The sequence below is a fragment of the Dryobates pubescens genome, chromosome Z (genome assembly GCF_014839835.1).
Source record: "Dryobates pubescens isolate bDryPub1 chromosome Z, bDryPub1.pri, whole genome shotgun sequence".
Lineage (NCBI taxonomy): Eukaryota > Metazoa > Chordata > Aves > Piciformes > Picidae > Dryobates > Dryobates pubescens.
Window position 1 is genome coordinate 109,224,275 of NC_071657.1, and position 25,264 is coordinate 109,249,538.

General features: G+C 40.8%; 1 protein-coding gene across 1 annotated transcript in view; it reads left to right on the plus strand.

Moving 5' to 3' along the window:
- The first annotated feature begins 1,568 nt into the window (after nt 1-1,568).
- Nucleotides 1,569-25,264, plus strand: part of GNAI1 (G protein subunit alpha i1) — a 36,390-nt gene continuing 12,694 nt past the window's right edge. The window contains exons 1-3 of the mRNA XM_009900042.2: nt 1,569-2,065; nt 21,894-21,936; nt 22,014-22,155. Of these exons, the coding sequence (XP_009898344.1) occupies nt 1,948-2,065; nt 21,894-21,936; nt 22,014-22,155 (303 nt within the window). The 5' untranslated portion in view covers nt 1,569-1,947. The remainder of the gene's footprint in view (nt 2,066-21,893; nt 21,937-22,013; nt 22,156-25,264) is intronic.

Below are 25,264 nucleotides of genomic sequence, written 5' to 3' on the forward strand. Positions count from 1 at the left end.
CACCTCCTTCTTTCCTGAGCAGCAGTCTACATCATTACCTCTGCCACTTTGTCACAGAAGACATCAGGAAATCCAGAAGAAGCCTCCCATATGTGACAACTCCAAACAAGCTTCCCATAGATGACCTGAAGTGTCTAATGGCCTTATGAAGTCTTAAGAGTCAGTGTTGCCTGGGGTTTCTAGAAGTCTCAGTTTGAGTGATATTTACTTGATTTTACTTATGGGTTCTTGAGATCCTATAAGGACTAAAAAAATCCTTGCTGGGGAAGATGAACCTTTAGTTAACAGATTTGCCTTTCAGATTCACTGTCTTAACTTTTCATTGAAACTTTTCCTGAGATTCACAGAGTTTTATCTCATGTGGAGGCTGTTTTATCTAAAAATTCTGTGAAAACTACTCTGTTTCAAACTGACTGTGCTCACAAGTTGAGCGATGGGGAGTGGTGGATACGAAGTCACACAGAGGCTCATCTGATGCAGCTTTGAGCAGGTTGGGCTGAATGATCTCATGAGATCCAACTCTTATTTTTCTGTGATCCTATTATAAGGTGAAAGGATCTGTTTGGGGCTTTTGGTTGGTTGGGTTGGGTTTTGTTTGTTTGAGTTGTTTTTGCGCTTTTTTGTTTGTTGTTTGGTTTGGTTTTGATCGGTTGGTTGGTGTTCTTGCAGTCCAAACAGCTCAAGATGTGCAGGGTGGGGAGACATTGTATATAGTTTTCTTAGGGTGTTTATATTAAAGCATAAACCAAGCAACAAAATAACTTATTGATAGGATGTGGCTATTCAGACAGCGCTGCACTTCATCTCTGAGAAAGTCCACCAGCCACAACAAAAGGTTGTCTCTCTAGTTTTGATCCGAGGGGCGGGATCGTTTTCGTTTGTCTTCTTATAGTGGAAGAATGCTGCAGACCAGAGAGCCCCGCTGCTGTCTCAGGCCCCTCCCGGCCTCCGCCTCCTGCGGGGACGATCGCCCAGGAGCCCACCAGCACCCAGCGCCGGTGGAGGCTAGACCCCGAGGCCTTTTGACGGAGAAGCGGCGGGAAGCGAGCACAGGGCAGGCGAGGACGCCGGTAACCGACGGTGACTGAGGCGGTCCCCAGGTAGGGCCGTGGCTGCGGAGAGAGGTCTCCTCCCGTGGCTCTCACTCTCCGCCGCGCCTCAGGAGACCTCAGTCTCCGGAATCCCTCCTGCGGGCGTTGGTACAGTCCTGCCCAGCCCTCCCCCGCCCCATCGAGGAATGGACTCTCCTTCAGAAAGCTGTTTAAATTCGAGCCCTCAACGGTTTCTCTCGCCAATGGTATGTGGCCGGGGTCTGGTCCTGCCGGCGGTGGCGTCACACAGACGCAGAACAAACCGAGGGAAGCCGCTTTCCCCCTCCTTCCCGCGTCCCGTTGTGATCTCATTCACATTTCGCTGCCGATGCGGTCTCCCCTCCGGCTCGGCGATGCCGTGCGCACGCGCAGTCGCGCCGCTCTTCCCGCCGTGCACGCGCTCGCCCCTTCCCTCCCTCCCTCCTCGCCGCCGTGTGGGCGGTGCGCGCGGCCGAGCGCCTCCGGAGGGGCGGGGGCGGTGCGGCGGGCGCAGTACCCTGGCGGCCGCCGGCGACGGCAGCCCCCGGTGCGCGACCTCTGTCAGCAGCCCTCTCTGTTCTCCTTCGCTGTGTTTCTCCGGAGACAGCTTCAGGCAAGCCTTCCCTCGCTCCCTCCCACCTTCGCCGTTCCCTTCCTCCCCGCTTGCTTGCGTGTGAGGTAAACTCGGCGTGTGGTGCCTACGCCGCCGTTGCGTTTCAGGTGGGGGGGGGGGGGGGGGGGGTGGGGGAAGGAGAAAGAGAGCGGGGAGGCGCCCACTCCCCCTCCCTCAGCGCCTCTCCGGCGGCCCCGGGCGCGAAACCCCGCCGCTCCCTTGCTTCTGTTCTCCCGCCGAATTAAAACAGCCCCCGTTCCCAAAATGGGCTGCACGCTAAGCGCCGAGGACAAGGCAGCGGTAGAGAGGAGCAAGATGATCGACAGGAACCTGCGGGAGGATGGCGAGAAGGCGGCCAGGGAGGTCAAGCTGCTCCTCTTAGGTAAGGGCTCACATGAGGTAAAGGTCGCCCTGAAGTAATCTCCCCCAAAGTCCTGAGGTGAGGTGCCCCACGCCTCCCAGCCCTGAGAGAAGGGCCCTTGTGTAGGCGAGGGCGGGGCAGGTGGCCGCCGAGGCAGCTCGCAGCTAATGTGGCACCCGACGATGGCTGAGGAGAGGGCCCCGCGTTTCGGGCTTGGGGGGCGGATAGGCGGTGGGATGCCTTCCTTGGATAACGAGGCAGAGGCGACGCCGCTCTGCCGTACCGCGGTATGTGTTCGTGGCCCCTCAAAAGTTTTCGGGGTGAGGGGAGACATAGCAGCCCGTTAATGCAAGTAGGTGCTTCGGCTTCTTTCGGGAGTGTAGGTAGGGCCGTTCTGGGGAAGAGACACAGCGTAGTTTGTCCCGGAAGCCTTGTTTAGAGAGTGCACCAACTTCCATTTGAAAGGGATAGCATCTCAAACTTCTGACGTGCATTCTGTGTACCTCTGCTTAGAGGAAAGAAATTTTAGATTGCAGGATGTTTGCGCTTAATGTTTCTTGCAGAGCTGAACAACGATTAGAATGGTGCAATAAGAATAAAGTGCAGAAAGCATTGAAGGAACACCAGTCAAACCCCCATTTCAATTTTTGTATTGTTTTATTTTCGTGAGAGTTGCTTATGCTGTTGTACTTCCCCTTGTAAAATTTCAATCTTGATGGAGTTTCTAAGTGTATAATATAGTGACTCACTACATGCTGTCATGTGTACTTTGAGTTTTGCTCACAGGTACTTGTAGGTAGCGTTTTAATATTTTTTAAGTGATGTGCTTGTATGTAAGGTAAGGAAAATAACATTATTTTAAAAAATCTCATAAAAAAGGGAAGTGAGATTTTTAATTATAAATGCCTTCGTATGGGATGAAAGTTACAATTTGGAGACAGCTGAGTGCTACAAGATTTCCACTGTACTAGCGTTTTACGGAGTGTTGCAGTATATGCCTTATAGCCAAACCACACTGGAACCTTCAAATCTGGAGTGAAGAGGCTGCTGAGTAGCACCTTTCCTCCTGATGCCCTTCCCCTCACAGAACTACAGCTTCAGGCAAACTTCAAACAACTGCCCCATTTCTCGCTCCCCTTGACACTGGTTTTGCTCTGTCCTCTGCAAGCATTGTAGTAAACCTTGTAAATACTTCCTGGTGATAAATCTAAAGTAGGTTTAGAAAGGTACAGGAAATCAGGATGCTTTCATGTGTAGATGAAGAGATGAAAGAAACCTGGTAAGGGAAAAATGAATGTCCTAAAAAGTGTCTATAGATATGTAATTTTGCTTGTGAGAAAAACAATTGAAGCTTTTGGGTTTTGTTTGTTTTCCAGAAAGTGTTAGATGTTTGGTTGGTACGGTTGCCTATTGTACTGCTTCAGAACCCTTAGGTTGTTGCATGGGAAGGTTATCCTGCATGTGATCAATAGCAGTGCTGCAGTCTTTTTCCAAGGTGGAGAAATAGTGTCTTCTGACAAGGCATTTTAAATGGTCATAGAGTGTTTTGCTGTTCTGTGTGGAACTTTCAGTGCATGTAGTTTGGTAATTGTTTTCATGTCTTTCAGCATATACTGCATATGGATAAAGACCACCATCTTTCTGTAGAAAGATGTTTTAAAACACAGAAAAGCTTTTGAAGGAAAGTATGTTTTTGTGATGGAATCTCGTGAAATCTTTAGATGTGGAACAAATGCTCAAAATGAGTTTTCTTGTAGAGTTCTGAGCAGTGGCTCAGTCGGTTTAATATTTCCCTCTTCTCTGTTAAAGTGGTGTGAATACTAGCAGACTGACTTCTTTTAGGACCAGTGTTTGCACTGTTATTTAGGCAAAAAATACTGAAATGTTTAGTGATCTCAGAATGAGGTGTTGTATAGACACCCATGGATGCATTTCTGTATTTCACATGTGTTAGAGTGAAAGCTTTTCAGTTACTTCTGCTTGCAACCATGCCAAATGTTTATATGTTATGTGAAAGCTTTATCTGATGGTGAAACTATTTAAAGTTACTTCCACTAGTCACTTTCTTCTCACTGTTCTATTTCCCAATTTCTTGTTCAGCCCATATGTCATGGTTTGTGATCTACTCAGTTGTACTCCTACGTCTATTTATGGGCTTGTTCTGTTTAAAAGATCCTGAAATAAAAGGAAGAGTAGAAATTGTGGTCTGCTGACAGGAAAAATACAATGCATGAGAGGCATTTAAAGTACCTTGCTTATGTAAAAAAAGGGCATGTAGCTGAATACCTATTGACCCAGTGAGATATTCCAGCCTCTGTACAAACTATATTTTTGTACGAGGACTAGAACAACCTCCTGAAGCTTGATCTAGAATGCTTAATTGAGGGAAGATATAATTATAAAAATCAGTCTATTTCTAGTCTTCAGATTTATTCCATTATAGGTTTTTCTAAACCAGGAAATTGCAGTAAATTAATTGAGATAGATGTGCATTGCTGTACCTAAACTGTGACCTTTTTAAACAATGTTGCTGGTCGACGTTAGGTTTGTATTTTGTTGTCCCATCTCTAGGAAGAAGCAGATGTATTTCAGCTGTACAAAATACTATTACCCTGGATTATCCAATTTCTGTTGTCATATCTGTAAATTGGTACTTGATTTTGTCCAAAATTGGCTGCAGGTCATTTGGAATAAGAATATTGGATTCTGAACATTACCCATGTATAACAGTATTTTAGATTTGTAATTCCATGGCTTTCAGTGTACCATCTCAACAGCAGAGGAACCTTTTCTGGAAAATTTCTGAGGCATCCTTATTACTGAAGTAAGCTGAATTTGAGCATATTGTTTGTAAACCAAAACCAGGAACACCGGAGGTTAGGGATTGGAAGGGACCTCAGGAGATCAAGTCCAACCCTCCTGTCAGAGCAGGACTTACTGCATCCAGATGGGTCTTGAAAGTCTTCGGAGGAGACTCCAGAACCTCTCTGGGGAAGCTGTTGCAGTGCTCTGTGACCCTTACAGTGAAGAATTTCCTTATGTTGAAGAAGAGGATGCTTTCAATGTGTGACAAAGAAATACTTAAATTTCATGGGAACTCAACATAAATGGAAATGCAGTGTAGTATGTTCAACACTACAAATTTAACATGCAAAAATACTTAACCACTTCAATACTGGTCATGTTGACAGTTCTTAAGCTTCTGTGTCTTAAGTGTTTGAAATAATACTTTGTTCTATTTTTCTTTGCTGGTGTTACCTCTCAATAGATAGCATCATATATTTAGCATGAATGAGATTTTTTTTTTAAAGTATTGTATGTTTTGGTTGGTTTCCAAGTAAAGACAGCAGTAGACCCAAGTTATTTTTCTTTTACATGGTTCTTTGCCTTACATTTCAGTGTTCAACAAATAAAAATTGCAGTGATGCTTGCAGAATGAATGCAATTCCACTTACGCTGGGAGATGGTAGTTCTGTATGACTGATCTGTGTGCTGCATTAATATACATGTGATCCAGATCAGGTGTGGATTTGCAAGTATATTTCTACTGAATTAGCTAAAGCACATAAGACTGAATTTATGCCAACTGCAAGAGAACAGGCAGTACCTCATTAAGTGGAAAGCCTTCTGGTATGAGGTTAACTCATCAGGTTTGATGAATACATTAAACTGGCAGCATGAGTTTATAGGATTAGTGTTTTATTTTGTGGATTATCACATTCTTCACCTAATGTAGCAAACTCAGCGGTTAGGTTCTTAGTATCTTGAAATAAAAAGGCAGTAGATAACACCTTAAGTACTCTTGTGATGGGTTGAAATTACCCCAAACTAATCTGGAGAAACTACCTCCAAAGTAAAATTGCCAGACTGTCTCAGAAGGTTTTGGAAGCAAATGAAGCTATATTTACAAGCAAACTACAATCTAGAATTATGAAATTTAATGAATATGTATGAAATACACAATATATTTACAATATATATAGTTACACTTTATAAACAATGCAAACTCCTCAGACTCCCCTGGATGGATCCAGGGGACTTGTTCACATCCTCCCCAACTCCTTCCCTCCTTCCCATTACCTCATACAGTAGTCAAAACCTCTGGCAAGGCCACAGAAGAGAGAGAGGAAAGTTGCAAGCAGAAGTGAGAGGAGAAGAAAAGAGAGAACGAACTGTTTATGCCTTTGCTCTGTATTCCCATTAGCAATCTAATTAATTATATAGACTTTATTGTTATTTTCCTTTTGCATCCAGTGGCAATTTATTTTACTTTCAGTCTTTCATACAATCATAGAATTGTTAGGTTTGGAAGGGACCTCAGGGATCATCTAATTTCAACCCCCCTGCTGTAGGCAGGCATACCTCAAACTAGATCAGGTTTCTCAGACCCACATCCAGCCTGGCCTTAAAAACCTCCAGGGATGTGGCTTCCACCAGGGATGGGGCTTCCACCACCTCCCTCAGCAACCTGTTCCAGTGTCTCACCACCTTTGTGGTGAAGAACTTCTTCCTATCATCTAATCTGAATCTATCCCTTTCTATTTTTGTTCCATTGACCCTAGTTCTCTCATCACCTGACACCCTAAAAAGTCCCTCACTAGCTGTCTTGTAGGCCCCCTCAAGATACTGGAAGGCCACAATAAGGTCTCCTGGGAGCCTTCTCTTCTCCAGACTGAATAACCCTAACTCTCTCAATCTGTCCTCATAGGAGAGGTGCTCCAGCCCTCTGATCATCCTTGTGGCCCTTCTCTGGACATGCTCCAGCACATCAAGATCCTTCCTGTAATAGGGGCTCCAGAACTGGATGCAGTACTCTGCTCTGGTGAGACCACAGCTAGAGGAAGAGAATCACCTCCCTTGACCTGCTGGCTGTGCTTCTCTTGATGCTGCCCAGGATGTGATTGGCTTTCTGGCCTGAAAGTGCACACTGGTGGCTCATGTTGAGCTTTTCATCCACCGGCACCCCCAGGTCCTTTCCTTCAGGGCTGCTCTCAAGCCAGTTGCTGCCCAGCCTATATTGGTGCCTGGGATTGCCCAGACACTGATACAGGACCTTGCATTTGGTCTTGTTGAACCTCATGAGGTTGTCATGGGTCCACGTCTCCAGCCTGTCAGGGTCCTTCTGGATGCTATCCCTGCCTTCCAGCATGTCTGCTGTACCACACAGCTTGGTGTCATCAGCAAACCTGCTGAGGATGCACTCAATGCCATTGTCCATGTCACCAACAAAGATATTAAACAAGACTGGTCCCAATACAGATCCCTGAGGGACTCCACTTGTCACTGGCCTCCACTTCGACATGGACCCATTGACAGCCACCCTCTGGGTGTGGCTGTCAAGCCAGTTCTTTATCCACCAAATGGTCTATCCATCAAACCCATACTGCACCATTCTGGAGACCAGGATGTGGTGTGGGACAGTGTCGAAGGCTTTGCTCAGGTCCAGGTAAATGACATCAGTTGCTTGGCCTTCATCTATTGATGTTGTGACCTTGTCATAGAAGGCCACTGGATTTGTCAGGCAGGATTTGCCCTTGGTGAAGCTGTGCTGATTGTACCTTATCACACCTCTGTTATTCTTCTGCCTCATCAGTGCCTCCAGGAGGATCTGCTCCATGATCTTTCCAGGCACAGAGGTGAGACTGACTGGCCTTCACTTTTTGAAAATGGGAGTTATATTTCCCCTTTTCTAGTCAGTGGGGACCTTCCCAGACTGCCATGACTTTTGGAATATAATAGAGAGTGGTTTAGCAGCCTCATCCAACAGTTCCTTCAGCACCTGTGGGTATATCTGGTTGGGTCCCATGGACTTGAACACTTTCAGATTCTTCAGATGGTCATGAACCTGATCTTCACTCACAATGGGCAGTTCCTTCTTCCAGTCCCTGCCCTTATCTTCCATTAATCTGAGAGCCCTTGCCAGTGAAGACTGAGGTAAAGAAGTCCTTGAGACCCTCAGCTTTCTCCATGTCACTTGTCACCAGTTCACCTGTTTCCTTTCTGAGGGGGCCAACAACTTCCCTAGTTGTCTTTTTACCATTAATATACCTATAGAAATGTTTATTGTTCCACTTGATCTCCCTGGCTAGATTTAATTCTAACACAATTAAACAGAGCTAACAGAGCTTTAGCTTTTATAACCAGGTCTCCTGCTGCTCGGGTAGCATCCTTATATGACCCCCATTCTAGCTGTCCCTTCTTCCACTCCTTGTACAGTTTCTTTTTGTGTGACAGTGTGTCTAGGAGCTCCTTGCTTATCCAGGCAGATCTCCTAGCATTCTTTCCTGCTTTCCTCTTTGTGGGTATGCTTTGCTCCTGGGCACAGAGAAGGTGATCCTTGAACACTGACCAGCTGTCCTGGGTCCCTCTTCCTTCTAGGGCTTTGTGCCACAATATTTTGGCCAGCAGATCCCTGAGGTGATCAAATTATGCATGCCTAAAATCCAGGGTTGTAAGCTTGGGATACATCCTCCTAGTTGCCCTGAGAATCTTAAATTCTGTTGCTTCATGGTCACTGCAGCCAAGGTTATCTCTGAACCTCACATTGGTCACCAGCCCTTCCTTATTGGTGAGAACAGGGTCCAGCATAGCACCTTTTCTCCTTGGTTCCTCTACCATTTGGAGGAGGAAGTTGTCATCTATGCATTCCAGGAACATCCTGCTACCTAGCTGTGTTGTCCCTCCAGTAGATGTCAGGGTGGTTGAAATCCCTGAAATCCTCCCACAAGGACTAGGGCTTCTGAACTTGCAGCCGGTCAGGGACTAGGCTAAAATTCCCCCTTCAAATTGTAACGACTCTTTAGGAGTGGATACTGGGATCCAGGAGGTCACAGACCATATATTTGACAACTATAATTATCTGTCTTGTTTCAGGATAATCACCTGTATGGATTTTATTTCAGTGAATACCTTTATACTCATGACCATCGAGCCACTTTTCCATTCCTGAACAGGTCCTTGCAATTCTTCCTGAAACACTGGCATGTCACATTCTTAAAGATACCTATTTTTTAACTTAAGACAGACTACTGCTTTTTATGTTTTTCATTGCAGTTCTTTCTGTTCCTTAAGGAACAGAACTATTCCACTCAGTTATTCTTTTGAATCTTGACATCTCAAGGATCTTTTTCTGGCCGCTTTTCTTTTGTTACAGACCTGTTATCTTTGTATCTGCTCAGTCAGCTTACTCCCACGGCATACTCATCTTTCCTGCAGCTGAATCCTCTCAGTTCTTGGCAATACCTGCGTTCCACCAGACCTGACTACACAGTGTACAACAAATATATATAAATTGTTTGTACGATTAATTCTTTTGCCTTCCTTCCAGAGTATTTCTCCACACTTCCAGACAAAAAAGATTTTAGAGCACTGCATTTGTGGGAGCTCTCAGAAAAGCCTTATTCTCACAAACAAGTATTGCACATTTCAGAGATGTTGACTTCAGAAGTTATGCCAGCCTTGCCTAAAATATACAGGGTGCTGAGAGAACTGGTGGAAGTGCTCACAAAGGCAGTTCTGGCTACCTTGGGAGATCCCAGTTACGTGGAAATTGGCAAATGTGATGCCCATCTACAAGGGCCAGAAAGAGAGCCTGGGGAACTACAGACCTATCAGTCTGGCTTGGTTCCAGGGAAGGTCATGCAACAGATCATCCTGAGTGCCATTATGTAGCATGTGCAGAGCAACGAGGTGATCAGGCTCAGTCAGCATGGGTTCATGAAGAGGAAGGGTAGGTCCTGCTTAACAAACCTGATCTCCTTCTGCAACAAAGTGACCCACTTAGTGGATGAGGGGAAAGCTGTGGATGTTATTTACCTGGACTTTAGCAAGGCATCTGACACTGTCTGCCACAGCATCTTCATTGAGAAACTGGATGCTCATGGCTTGGATGGGTGGACCTTTCACTGGATAAAAGAGACTGCCTGGATGGCAAGGTCCCAAAGAGTGGTGGTGACTGGAGTTAAATCCAGTTGGTGTCTGGTCACAAGCGGTGCTCCCCAGAACTCAGTTTTGGAGCCAGTCTTGTTTAGTATCTTTGTCAGTGGTCTGGATGAGGGCATTGAGTGCACCCTCAGTGAGTTTGCAGATGACACCAAACTAGTTGTGCATGTTGATCTGTTCAAAGGTAGAAGGGCTCAGAAGAGGTATCTGGCCTGGCTGGATCAATGGTCTGTGGTCAATTGCAGGATGTTTAACAAAACCAAGTGCTGGGTCCTGCACTTGGGTCACAACAACCCCATGCAGTGCCACAAGCTTGGGACAGAGCATCTGGAAAGCTGCCCAGCAGAGAAGGATCTAGGGGTGCTGGATGACAGCCAGCTGCACACAAGCCAGCAGTGTGCTCAGGTGGCCAAGAAGGCCAACAGCATCCTGGCCTGCATCAGGAATAGTGTGGCCAGCAGCAGTAGGGAAGTGCTTGTGCCCCTGTGCTCTGCACTGGTGAGGCCACAGCTCAAATTCTGTGTTCTGTTTTGAGCCTCTCACTACAAGAAGGACATTGAGGTGCTGGAGCATGTCCAGAGAAGGGCAACATAGCTGTGAAGAGTCTGGACAATAGGTCTGATAATGAATGGCTGAGGGAACTGAGATTGTTTAGTTTTTGAGAAGAGGAGGCTAAGGGGAGGCTTACTGATTTCTGCAACTGCCTGAAAGGAGGTTTCATAAGGTGGGGCTCAGCCACTTCTCCTAAGTGACTAGTGTTAGAATGAGAGGAAATGGCCTCAAATTACACTGGGGAGGATGAGATTGGATGTTGGAAAAAAATTCTTTACTGAGGGGTTGGTCAGGCATAGGAGCAGGCTATGCATAGTGGTGGCAGTGTCACCATCCCAGGAGATAATCAAAAAAAGCATGCACATGTGCATTTGAAGATGTGGTTTAGTGGACAGGGTGGTGTTGGGTTAATGGTTGGACTTGATGGCCTTGGAGATCTTTTCCAACCTAAACAATTCTATGATTCTGTGATATCTAATGAAACATTTCCTATCTCACCTTCAGAGGCAATTACCTGTAGATACTTTGAAATTTCTTCTCTTATTGAACAGCTGTTCCTTGATACCTGAAAAAAGTGTTTATTTGGTTTGATTTTTTTTCCCCAGTTGTTGATTTTGCCTGTCTGCCTTCCCTGCTGGCTTTCTGCCTGTCTGCTTAGATTTAGGAGAAGTTCTGAACTAGGATCTCTGTTGCATTTTGTTTTGGTACAGTTGGACTCTGTCAATTGAGGTGTTATTTATGGGGACTTTTCTAGTTGATTTTATAGCTAAGTCAATGAAATGCTGAAGCTTTTGTACTAAATATGACAATAATTTCAAAGAACAAAGTAAAAATTACTGGATTCCCCTAGTCTAATAATTCCCCTTGTTTTTCTGAAAGGAGGTTCCTGGATATACCGAAAAGAGCCCTTCAGTGATGGTTGTCTTTGTGTAATTATGGATTGGATTCTTTTATGCTTGTCCCTTTTAGTTTGAATGTTGGTGTAGTGATTTACAACATCATAATATTGTATATTCCCTTTGCAAGAATCATAAAATAGTTTCTTGCCTGCATGTATAGACTGCTTCACTGTGCTATGAATTAGTAATTTCAAGGTCATCTATTCCATTATGTTGAGGGAGGTGATTCTTCCCCCTTACTCTGCTCTGGTGAGACCCCACCTAGAGTACTGCATCCAGTTCTGGAGGCCCTATTACAGGAAGGCTCTCGATGTGCTGGAGCATGTCCAGAGAAGGGTCACGAGGATCATTAGAGGGCTGGAGCACCTCTCCTATGAGGACAGGCTGAGAGAGTTGGGATTATTCAGTCTGGAGAAGAGAAGGCTCCCAGGAGACCTTATTGTGACCTTCCAGTATCTTAAGGGGGCCTAGAAGAAAGCTGGTGAGGGACTTTTTAGGGTGTCAGGTAATGAGAGGACTAGGGGGAATGGAAAAAAATCGAAATGGGTAGATTCAGAGCGTGGTGAGACACTGGAATGGGTTGCCCAGAGAGGTGGTGGAGGCCCCATTCCTGGAGGTTTTTAAGGCCAGGCTGCATGTGGCTCTGATCAAACTGACCTAGTGTGAGATTTCCCTGCCCATGGCAGGGGGTTGAAACTAGGTGATCCTTGAGGTGCCTTCCAACCCTAACAATTCTACGATTATTGTTTTAAGTCTTCCTTGTGGAATTTTCTCTTTAAAATTATGATTTATTACTCTGTCATGATTTTAATTCTTTAATGTTTTTAGGAAAAAAATTACAGTATAGCTCCTTGCATACTTGTCTTGGCACGACTTGAACTTGGGCTTTCTGTGACAAAGTGTTACACTGTACTTTTATATAGTCATATCACCAAGTTGTTTCGCTGCCACATTTTACCCTTTTGTTGATTTAGTCCTCTGAGAAGGAAGAATTGAGTAGTTGGTGCATCCTAAAATCTGGCTGAATGTTTTGAAACCAAATCATGAGTCTGGCTTCAGGGGGCATGAAATTCTGAAGTCAGTTTTGCTGCTGAGCTTGATTGATCTCTGCAGTGTTTCCTGTAATATGCTGTCTGATGAATGTCAAGGTAGAAAAATGGAAGTAGAAAATATATTTAAGATATTCTGTTACATGTGAAGTTTTTCTGCCATGGAAACACTGAAATAAAATCTGATCTGATTTGATAGTTTTCTGTTTAAAGGTTTTTTCCATGATGTGTACAGAATGACCTATATTGATGAAAATCACTGTTCTGAGGTTGAGCCTTAGTCATTGTCCATCTTTACTGAGGTCAGCTGTTCTATTTATTGCCTTTGTTTGCACAGTGTCCTACTGTTACCTCAATTTTTGTGTGAATTGCTGTTTTGTTATACTGTAAATAAAGCTGAGTTGTCTTCACCTGAAAGATTCTACATACAAAAAAGTATTGTACTTAATGAGGTATACAAAGAGCAACTGTAAAAACTGGAGCTTTGAACTTGTGAGAGCAAGAAGTTTTGAATGCACTATTCAGAAAAATGAAGATTGTTTCAGCTGGCTCAACTTAGTGATATTTCTGAGTGGAAGGATAATTATGATACTAGGCAAGTCAAAAATAAACCCTTCTTGCTGAGACACTTGTGTGTACTAGGAATACTTTTGCAGGAAAAGATTTGAACTCTTCTTAATGCTAAAAATATTTTGTTCTCATGCATTAAGTAGGAGAAGATAAGACAAAATAAGGTTTCTTAATGAGAGGGAAAGTGGGAAATGAAGGAATGGTAATGATGGTATAGACTAATTACCCATGTTTGTGACTGCTTGTAGCCTTTTCACAGGATAGCAGCATTAGAGCTTGAGATCAGGAAGATGATTATCATCTCTGGAACACGCCTGGATGTGTTCCTTTGCAGCTTGCCCCAGGTGATCCTGCTTTGGCGGGGGTGTTTGGACTGGATGATCTCTGGAGGTCCCTTCCAACAACTAGCATTCTGTGATCATGATTTCTCCCTTTCAATTTGCAAGCTTTGAAATATCTGGAATTATCTATAGCTTGAATATCTAACATGAGGTAAAATGCTCTGTATGTGCTTATTCCCTCAAAGCAAAAAGTCCTAAAAATCACTTGATGTCACAATACCCATAAGCATTATTCCTTGATTTGCAAGTGTTACTTGTTAATGTCACATTTTTACTTTAATCTCATGGTTTATATTTTTGTGTAATTTAAAAACCTTCTCCTGATATTGAGCATAATTAAATAACAAACCTTTTTTTTAAATAAGATTTGTTAATAAACATATGATAGGAAAATAATTTGCTTTCCTGGCTTTGGTAATTGAAGGGTCATTAAAGCTCTCAATAACACAATTTCATGTATGTCTAGGTACCACATTAATAAATCAAGTAGTGGTGTTAACATGTTTATATGGATTTTATATTTAGAGATATATGTAAACCACAGTATTTTATGTCCCTATATCAATTGGTACTGAAATTAGAAAATACTTTTGATAAATCTACTTATTTGAAGGGATCAACAGTACCCAAATACACAATGTTTCAATTTATTAAATAAAATGTACCTCAATACTTTCATATGTGTGCTTTTTAGAAATGTAGTATTAGATTTCAAGTGTGTAATATACTTAGTCCTGGTACCTGATTAGACCTTTGAAATATAATGGTATCTAGGCAACCAGAATGGACAGGAAGCCTTTCCAATCATTGTTCTAAACAGATTGCTTTTAAAGAAGAAATCATTGTACTGTAATGAAAATTCCTGTTGAAGCAGGTTTATAATTCTTAATGTTATCTAGGATTTAATATGAGCTGAATGAAAATACTGTTGGAATCAAATGGTTATCAAATTCCATATTCCCTATGTAAGAAACATAAAATAGTTGCATGGAGCTAACTATAAGTTGGGTTTTTACATGGGTGAAGCTGTTGTAGTTGTTTGGCTTGAACAAGTTGAGTTCTGAATCTCTGGGTTTTTAAAAATACTTTCCAGTAAAATTCAAGAGATTCTTTCCTGCTCTCTGAGTCCATGTTGGAATGATGGAGTTAAGCAGTGCATGTTGTCTAATAAGCAGCTGAACCATTGTAAAAGCTCTGTGTTGATAAAAAGGAAAGTACTATTGATGCATCTGTCTGGACAGCTTTGCACTCTCCCTGGCACTTTTAAATGCTTAGTTCATTTTTGTGCTGTTTTAGTCAGATTAGCTGCCCTGGTTGGACTTAGTTTGCTGCTAGAGTGGTCAATTCAGCTGGTATTTCAGAATGGTCTGGTGAAGACCTGAATAAAAGCAAGATAGGAGCTTGTTTTTGTTTAAGCACAAGGAGTCTCAGACCTATGTTTCCTTATGCTGTTCTAACTTAAAGGTTGTTGGGTTGACTAGGAAGAACACAGTTCTATCCAGCATGTTGTGAAGACTGCAAGATGGTAGTGCACACTGAGTGTAGCGGCCAGTCTTGTGTCCAGAGAGGAGAATGGAAATAAAGGCCTCCAGTTAAAACAGTAGAGTTGTACTAATATTCTAAACAAAGTGCAGTGTGAATGTAGTATTGGAATGCAATTTTAAAACTCGCTATGGCTGTAGATAAATGTTTTGCAATAACAAAATTGGCAGCAAGTGACAATTGTCTTGGGTATTTATAGACTTTATTTAATTAAATACGATTTTGAATGCTGATTGATTTGAGACGGTGCCAGTGATGTACAGTACAATGATGAGCTGAAAATAAGATACTACGCCATATTTAAATGTTGTCTGTATTCTTGATGCATTAAATATTTCTTGAAGTGTTTTGAAAGTGGATTTCTCAGCTGTATGCAGATTAAGTTACTGATCCTTAGTAAATCCGGTAAACTCCTAGCAAAACCATTATGTGCTTTCTAAAGCTCTTAAAGACATTGACAGGGATTCCTTCTAATAAGCTTTAGTGCCTTGGTGTTTGCTATCAAAGGTTGTCATTTAATTCCTTGATGAGAGACTTGTTAGGTTATTGTCTGTCTGTTGTTCTGGAACATAGGACCTTTTGGGGTTAGATTAGATCTGGCTTTGACAACATACTTGTTTGAGGCCTAACAAGCTGCTGTTTATGTAGCTCTCTTATTCCATGCTTCTGGGCTTGTTGCCCACTGCTTGTTTGAATGGGTTGAAATTTTTATATAGTGCAAAGCTTTCTCAGTTTGAGACCAGTTAATACAGAGACTTTGCATTTAACAACATCAAAGCCAGATCTTAGATTTAGTACTGTTAACCACAAATAATATTCTACTTATAAGTAGCTTTGTGTGGAAATGCATGTATATGTAACAAAAGAATATGGTTGAGTATACACATGATTTTTTTCCCTGGTTCAAGTAAGAGTTCTGAAACCTTTTGGCAATTTAGATCAACTATTCTCAATCTTGTGGATCTTAGACCTCAACCTACAAGATGAAACACACAGTTATGTTAGGTGTGGATGAAGACTGAGAATTTAAGTTTATTGCACTACTTATGTCTGACTTTTAATTGAATTTGCCCTGGTATAACCTTGGACACTACCCATTTATCTCATCTACAAATAATGTCTTACTGTTACATGACAAGTAGATCTTTGAGTAAAATCAGTTGAGATTTGGAGGAGCGATAATTCTCCATGGTGATAGGAATGCAAACACTTCAACTTGTGGTTTTCCTAACACTTTGTTCAGTTACAAAATGATAACAAGGTAGCAGGGACAGTTGAATCTGTAATAGTTTGGTGCAAGGGCTAACCTGCCTGCTTCCCCAACTCAAAAGTGAGGGGAAAAGTAACGCACAAAACTCAAGGTTGAGATTAAGAGGGAAGAGTTTAATATAACCTAAGATACCATAACCACAGTGCATAATTACCTTAGCGAATAATGTAATTGATAATGAAATGCATGGTTACCTTAGCTTAGCCTATTTGCAGAAGCAGCACAGTGAAACACGGGGGAAAAAGCCCAGCATAAAAGAGAAAACCAAAACCAGTGAGCTACCTGACTCTCACCCATCTTGCAGAAAAAGCCAGCACCCAAAACACCCAGAACCCAGAAGCAGCAATTGGAACCGGAAGACTCCCATGTTAAAATCTGAACTTTGAGCCCTGTAATACTTTTCTCCAGCCAGGACTTCCATTTTTGAAGCTGGCATGATTGCAGCATGGTATGAATAACAGCAGCAGATTCAACTCAACCCATGACAGTCTGTCACAATTGTAGGAAATGCAACTGTGGTGGTGTTTGGAATTGCAAATGGAGCCTGACACGAAAATTTAAAGTTGTTTTCTTGTATCTCTCCACCAGAATACCCTGCATAAAGTATGTCCCTGCTGCAGAGGGATTTTTTTTTGTTTAAAAATTATCTGTGATTGTGACTAATTATAGTCTCCTTAGTAGAAGTTGTCTGTGGAACTTCAGTTACTGAACCGAACATCTTTGCACACCATATTTATAGCACAGTGAACAGTTAAAGGGCATGAATGCCAACCACACTGTCAAGAGAAAGTCAGCACACTCTGAATTTCTAGAGGTTTATTAGATATATACTTAGAGGCCTGATTGCAGCATGCCATACCCTGTCAGAAACTGACAATAAGTGTCTTGGTAAACATTATAAAAGCAAGGGAAATGGTTCTTTCTGTTGGAGTATTCAGCATTTGCCTCATGTAGCATGCTCATATACAGTATCCGCTCAAACTTGTGTTACAGAAGGTCTTCATTGTGTTCTTTCATACCTTGATATCAAATTATGTAGTGATTGTTTCTGAGCATACTGCTACATATGGAAGTTAACAACTTCAAGAAATTTAAGTCTTACTTAATTTTGAAGAGAAGATCAGTTTTTCTGCTATTAGAAATACAACAAGTGTCGGGACTGAGTTTTGAGGAGATTCCCAAACCCTTTAGAGGATAGTGTGGAGGCTGGCCTTAGATGCATTTAAGCAATCAACTGATAATCTTGGCAAATTGCTGTCAGCATTGACATTTTAGATAAATCTGGAACCACAAACGTTTAGGTGGTGTGGTGTATAGTTGTTAGACAGCAAGTATGATTATTATGTGTTTTTCATCTCTAAATATGCATCTATTTCCTGTTTAATTTCTATCATAAACAAGAGGTTTATTTCCAAATCTCAGTCTTAGCTTGTTACAATCCTGCTGGATTTGGCATCTTGCACAAAGGAAGCCATGCCTGTATCTTATTTGAAGAAAATGCTTCAGATTTAAATTAAATGGCATTGTCCCTCTGTGTCCCTCTGTATTCTCAACAAATACTATTTTTAAACTAGATTCAGTTACAAGATATTATATCTCCTTTTGAATATTTCACAACATTTCTGGAATATGAAACTTGGGATTGTACTGGTGCTCTCTTTTATAGTGAGACGGAGTCCAAAATATGGTTATGATACAAGTGATGAAGAGTTCCTACTATATAGCAGTAGCTGTACAGCCAGTGATTTGAAACAGTTGAGGGATATAAGAACAGATCTGAAGAGCTAGATATGATCTGTATTCAAAAGCTGCATGCATTCATAAAATGACACACTATTTCTGCTAAGGTGTCTGCTTATCATATGCATCAAATTCTAAGCAAAAAGATTATATCATAAAGTCTTTGTCATAAAAAGATATTAAGCACTAATAGAATACATAGAATACATAGAATAAACCAGGTTGGAAGAGACCCTCAAGATCATCGCGTCCAACCCATCAACCAATCCAACACCGCCCAAGCAACTAACCCACAGCACCAAGCACCCAGTCAAGTCTTCTCCTGAAAACCTCCAGTGATGGCGACTCCACCACCTCCCCAGGCAGCCCATTCCAATGTGCAATCACTCTTTCTGTATAGAACTTTTTTCTAACATCCAGCCTGAATCTCCCCTGGCGCAGCCTGAGACTGTGTCCTCTTGTTCTGGTACTGCTTGCCTGGGAGAAGAGACCAACATCCGTCTGTCTACAACCTCCCTTCAGGTAGTTGTAGAGAGTAATAAGGTCACCCCTGAGTCTCCTCTTCTCCAGGCTAAGCAACCCCAGCTCCCTCAGCCTCTCCTCGTAGGGCTTATGTTCCAAACCCCTCACCAACTTTGTTGCTCATAAATAGAAATATTTATGAAATAGATGGAAAAATCAATTAATCCTTCTAAAGATAAAGATTTGAGTAAAAGTTTCCTTAAGGTTTGGAAAGTTAAGTGTGTGCTCTGCTTGTTTCACCAAAAGCTTTATTTCTTAGAATTCACTGAATTCAAGAGGTCCTACTGAATATAAACCTATGTTTTCTTTGTTGTTTCAATACTAAACTAACCAACACAGTCTTTATCACTTGCTTATGTGTTTACTAGTATAATAGCCTAGGTATCTAAGAAATGTAAAGCAGTTTATCTGCAGTCTAGACCTGAATAAATACACAGGATGCTAACATAAGTTAAATGTGTGATTGCTGCCTGGGTTACTATTTTATATTTTCTTAAATCACATATATAATACTGATATAACATTTTGTTGTATACTGTTGATTACAAACATCTACTAAGAGCAATATTTAAGAACTAGGAAAGAAATAATTGGTTGCAATTAATTCTTCATTTCTTAAGAAATTTGCAGAAGTGACAGTGGCTTAGAGTTGTAAATGGTGCTGCTTCTGTAGAATTAAGCCAGAGTGCGGCTACAAAAACTGAGAATTGTCTCAGATCTTTTATCTGAGTCAGTGTCATAGTTTCAGAATCTGTCACTTGTGTGGTTTCACACAGTGATGTAATCTGGGATTCATGCTGCATGGCCAAGTTACTGAAATATTTTCTTCCAGGTATTACTCACACAGCTTCTTTCTTAAATCATTCAAAGTTTCCTGGCACATTCAAATTCCAGTAGCTATGGAAATTCCAAGACTAATGACATCTTATACATACTGTCAACCATTGGTTGACTACATGAAAATAGTTGGGAAAGGGAAAAGGAACAAAAACCATCAGTGGCAGTGGTCATCCCAGAATTAGAAGAATACATGATGGTGGTAGATAAGAAATGTAACTGCTGGATGGCCTCAAAAAGGAATGGGGACACAAGACAAAAAACCAAACCAAACAAAAAACCCCCACCCACAAACAAAACCCAAACCCCCAAACAAACATCAAAATGAAACAAACCAATAAAAAAAAATTCCAATCCAAAGAAAAAGCCCAAACATGACAAAAAAGCACCAAATTTGCAGGGAAATAGATCAGTGTTGGTATTTTTTGTCATCTAATATTTCAGTTAATGACCAACCTGTCCACTGGATGTGTAGCAATAGGCTTTTAGTGTGGGTTTCTTGTACTAGCAATGCTGTGTTTTGAATACTGTAACAATGATTAGCAGCCTTGAATTCTGATTTAAGTCTCATGTCTAGTAATGTGTTGTGAGGTGATAAATTTAAGAGATAATAGTTCCAAGCTATCTGCTTGCCATGTGCTTTTTAAAAGAGATTACTTGTTCCATAGCAGAAACAGTAGAAATCACAGCTTGTGCTGTGACCAGTGGCAGCTGAGGAACAGCCACCATTCATCTCTTGTCTTCTACTGTGAAATACTGGCATCTGATGGAAGACTGAATAGATAAGTTGCAGAGAGAGAACTTCACTATAGGTGAATCCAACGACTTAGGAGTCAGTAGGTTGTGTTTTAAATTTTGCGTGTGTTTGTTTAAGTGAATGTGGTACAAGTCTCCTGTTTTACAGTCTGAAAAGCTGACAAGCATCGATTGAGAGTTGTATGTTAATTTCTCTTGGCCATACTTGAACTCTCTCCTGTCAGCGTACAAGACTATTGAGTTTGTGGGTTCCGTTTCTTTGCCCAGCTTGGTTGGCTGTTCAAAGCCAGCTCCATTCCATTCTTCTGACTTTATTTAATTATTTTCCTAATTGAAGTTGGTTTTGATTGGAGTTTTTTAGTTTACTTCCCCCCCCCCCCCCCCTTCTGCATTATTGTTGCCAGGAATATATTTGTGCTATTAGGAATTGTTGTACTTGACATTTGATTTCCTCCAAAGAGGAATACTGTGGAGTTTTGCAGTGCTTTCTTATTTGGGGTATTTGATTAGTCTCTTCAGTAAGCAGTTAGCAAATGCTTCTCAAGTTAGAAATGTTACTATTAACATCTCAGCACTTACAAAAAGCAGTTTCTGTGCTTGGGTGCATAAAACATTTGCTCCAGAAATTTGTAGTTCTGGAATGCTTGCTATGTGGGCAGTGTGTGGGATAATAAATCATAAGACGCTCTGAGTAGTTTAAAGTAACATTTTTGCTGACTTGTTATTTTCAAAGTATGAAATAGTTATTTCAATTATTTTTAAACAGATATGCTTCATTTGGAAAATAAAAGAATACTGACTCTAAAATGCTGTTTGCTTATAGTATCATAGTGCAGTGAGTCACAGAACCATAGAATCATTTAGGTTGGAAAAGGTGCTTAAGATCAAGTCCAATTGAGTCTTTTTTAAAAATAGTTTTTAGTAAGTTCTTATGTAATTGGCCAGATAGCAGCTTGGAGAATCAAATATTGCTTTAGCTGTTTCTTAAATTTATTTGAGCTTTGGTAGCCCTACTCAGTTCCCTCACAGTACCATATGTGAGGTTGATTTATTAAATGTTTTTTTGGTTGTCACCCCCACCCCTGGATCACAGAATGTTAGGTGTTGGAAGGGACCTCTGGAGATCTAGTCCAACCTCCCTGCCAGGCCAGGCTCACCCAAAGCAGGTGCACAGGCTGTCATCCAGGTGGGCTTTGAATGACTCTAGAGATAGAGACTCACCAGCCTGTTCCAGTGCTCCACCACCCTCAATGTAAAGAAGTTCACATTTAGGTTTAGATGAAACTTCCTGTGTTCAGGTTTGTGTCCATTACTTGCCTTTTGTCCTGTCACTGGGCACCACTGAGAAAAGGCAGGCCCCATCCTCCTGGCACCCACCCTTTAAGTATTTATAAGCACAGATAAGATCCCTGAAGAGACTGAAGATGATCATTTGCAGCACTAAAGACCACTAATACAGTGTGAAGGACTTATAAAGGCAATTTTGGGTTAGGTTTTGATTAAAAAGGCAGTTAGAGGAATTGATCTTCAGAACCCTTAGAAGTTGAACAACCAATCATCTGTATTATAAACACTAGCAGACCTGTAAAGATATGCTCATTTCTGTAAAAAGAAACTTTTTAGAACTGAATCATTTGTCCTTAAAATACTTCAATTTTGAAACTTCTAGCTGGAGACACATTTTGATGTAAAAAGCTCAATTTGTAGTAAATGTACTTTTAACTATTGAAGGTTTTTAATTTGGTTAGTTATTTGAAGTGTAGAACCTTAATGTATTTGCAGAGATTAAGAGAAGTCAACTAATGGATTTTTAACACATTTCTTTTTCAGGAGCTGGTGAATCAGGAAAAAGTACAATTGTCAAACAAATGAAGTAAGTATGGTGATATACTATGATAGAGAAATAATTGTTTTTTTTAGTAGAGAATTTATTCTTTTTTTCTTCTGTAGGATTATCCATGAAGCTGGTTATTCAGAAGAAGAATGTAAACAGTACAAAGCTGTTGTCTACAGTAACACCATTCAGTCCATTATTGCTATCATTAGAGCAATGGGGAGGTTGAAGATAGACTTCGGTGATGCAACCAGGGCTGTGAGTATTGAAGTTCACACACGATATACAGCTGACATTTCCATTAATTTTCAATTTTTGTCCACTACTATTTTCTAAAAATATCACTTGATATCCAAAAATTTGTTGTAGGATATAAAGTTTGATTGAAAACTAAGTGCCATTTTTACATGGTAAGGTGACTTACAGGGCAATCCACACTGGATTGCTTTAGTTTAGCTACAGTTCTCCAAATTCTAAATTTGCAGAACTAAATATCTGAGGCCTAGGGAGTTTTTGAAAAATCTTATGTACTCATGTTGTCTTATTTGCATGGACTTGTGAGTTGATCTGTTCTGTAAGTCATCTATCTTAGACGTCTTTATGTTATTTTAAAATAGGTAAGCATCTGCATTTCTCTATTTGATCATAGGCACAGCAGTGCCCCAAACAGTTCCAGCCACTGAGCTTGAGTCTATTTTGTAGTGTGATTTGCAGTGTGGAGGATTTTATTTTACTTGAAACAGAGACATGGGCATAGCCCTGCTGCTGGTGTTCCATTTTCTCATAGTACCACATGGGTCTCCTTAGGGATACCTTTTTCTAAGCTTTTCCACACCTTTTTTATCTTAATTCATCTAATGTCCTGTATACAAACCCCTGGTGGGTCCTTTTGCCTTTTCACCTCTTGAAGCAAGTCTGCAAAATGGATTGTTTTGGCTCATTGTTTCTTCAGTTCTAACCCAATACTCTGATTATGTCTGTGTCTGGCCACAAGGTCAGATGCTCTCAATCTCTCCATGATGTGCTTAGCTTAAATGGTTTTGCTTGTTCTCTGGTTACAGGAATGAGCTCTCTGCTACAGTGCTGAAATTGTTAGTTTGAATGGCATTGGACCTTAGCTCTGGATTTGTGCTTTTTATTTTCTTTCCATATAAATCAGTGTCAGAATATGAAACACTCACCAGTACAGCTTTTGAAGCAGGAGCTTAGCCACACAATGGCTGGCTTGCAGGAAGTATGGAAGAAGTTTTGTTGCTGTTCATGTATTGGAATAGGTACGTAAGGTAGTCAGAGGGATATTTTGTCATAATGAGTACTTTCCATTTGTTAAGGTTGAACTGCAGTTTGAGAGGGTAGGGGTGTTCTTGAAAAATAAGAAATGGTGTGTTAAGTTCTTTGTTAGTGACTAAGTCTTGTGTTCAAAAAAGCAATTTATAAGCATTTGAGAGTATACCTGCAATGAGTATACCTTGTGAAATGCATTAGGTATGGTTGTCACAAGGAAGACAGACATTCATAAAATCATGTAAAGTTGTATCTGAAGTCTAAATATAATTTGCAGTCATAAATTATTAGTTTTCATTTTGCTCTTTCATAGTTATTATTTTGACTACATACATTAATTTTACCTAAAACCTTTTAAGTTGTAAACATAACTAGGAAAAGCTTGGTTTTCTTTGATTGTCTCTCTACATTTGTTCTTGTTTGCTGTTGTCATCCCTTAAGACTTAGAAGTTTTCCAGGGCAGCAACAGGATCTTACTATGTTAGTTCAGTACTGGAAGAGTGAAGTCATCTCTGGAGCCTCACAGTTAATGTTGGAATGAAGCAGATGGTAGACTCAAGTTACTACATACATAGTAAGAGAAAACAGAGGAGGAGTAAATTTAGGTGTTAGCACATAAAATGACTAACTAGATTTTGAGAGCTATTTTATTTATGGTATCAGCTTGAAATCATCTGAGTTTCTTGATTTCAAAGAGCTATATAAATGATGAAGCAAACTTTTGTCAGGGATTATCTTAAAATAGCTATCCATCCCTTTACACTTAAGTTGTCTTGGTGGTCCAAATTCTTTGTTTTCAGAGCAACATTTCTATGGAGTATCAGTACTATATTTCTGTCAGTTGTAAAGTCAGAAATAGAAAAAGAAATTTGTAGCTTGTGTTATGAGTCAGTCTCACTTAAAAACAAGCAAATAATATGGATACTCTTATTACAGCATAGCCTTTTCAATTTTTCTATTTCCTTGTAATTTTGTGATTTTTTTTTTTTTTTTTTTAGGGGTAAGAAAAGTGCTCAGAATTGTAACTCCTGATGAAAACTGTTACATTCAGATTCTTCTTAAATTTCTGAGGGGAATGAGCAAGGCAATAAGTTTCTTTGGAAAATCATATAGTCTTGTTTCTGTCACACAACTGATGATAAAGCAGTGAGATGAAGCTGTTGAATCAAAGGAGCACAGATTAAACTGGTAGCTTCAGTAATGGTTGTTCTGAAGACTGATGTAACTTCTGTCCTGCAGGGTGTCCCAGTAGTAATGCAGAAGCTGTGCTTTGAGAGACCTTTTGTGAATGTGCTTTCAAGGACTATTGATCACTTTCTGAATGTGAGATTTGCTGTAATTAACTAAAGAGAGGTTTGGGGTTTTTTTGTATTGCATGATCTCATTCATGAAATCTGGTGTAAAACCAGTGACACCTAGAGAGGAAGCAGTTCTATTCCAGTGTAATTAAATATCTACTACTGGTTAATAATGAAAATATAACTTAATCCTTGTATACTACCTCACCTGTGGTGTCTATAGTACTTGCCATCCTTCAAAAAGGGAATATGGGGGCAACAGAGACCACTTTTTATTTCAATATTTGATCTTTTAAAAAGCTGGAATTGATTTTCTTGTTCCACCTTGTGTTTCCCCTCCCTCCCCACCCATTTTAGTGATGCAGATATTAGAGCTATTTGAAACAGAGTAGATTTATGATGTTTGAAAGTTAGACCATATTAGGTATTATCATTTATGACAAAATTGCCTGTTTCAACCATGTGTCTGAATATATTGGCTCTCCCTCAAAATCTGCTGCTTCTGAGTTGTAGGTCCTTAGCATTTTCTTCTGCAAATAATATTCAAACTCAGAATTGTTACTCAGATTTCTTTTATCCAGGCCTGTTGCTCAAACTATAGTTCATGAGATCTGACTATCCAACCCTTTGATCTTTACTGCTCTGATCCTTTCTCTCATTATTAGTGAAATCCATTGCATTAGTATTAGTTCTCTATGCACAGTAATCAGTATTCTGTTAATTTGAAGAATAACCACTTAAAAATTTGTAACTAAGCTTTCAAAAGATTTTTTGAACTATGTATT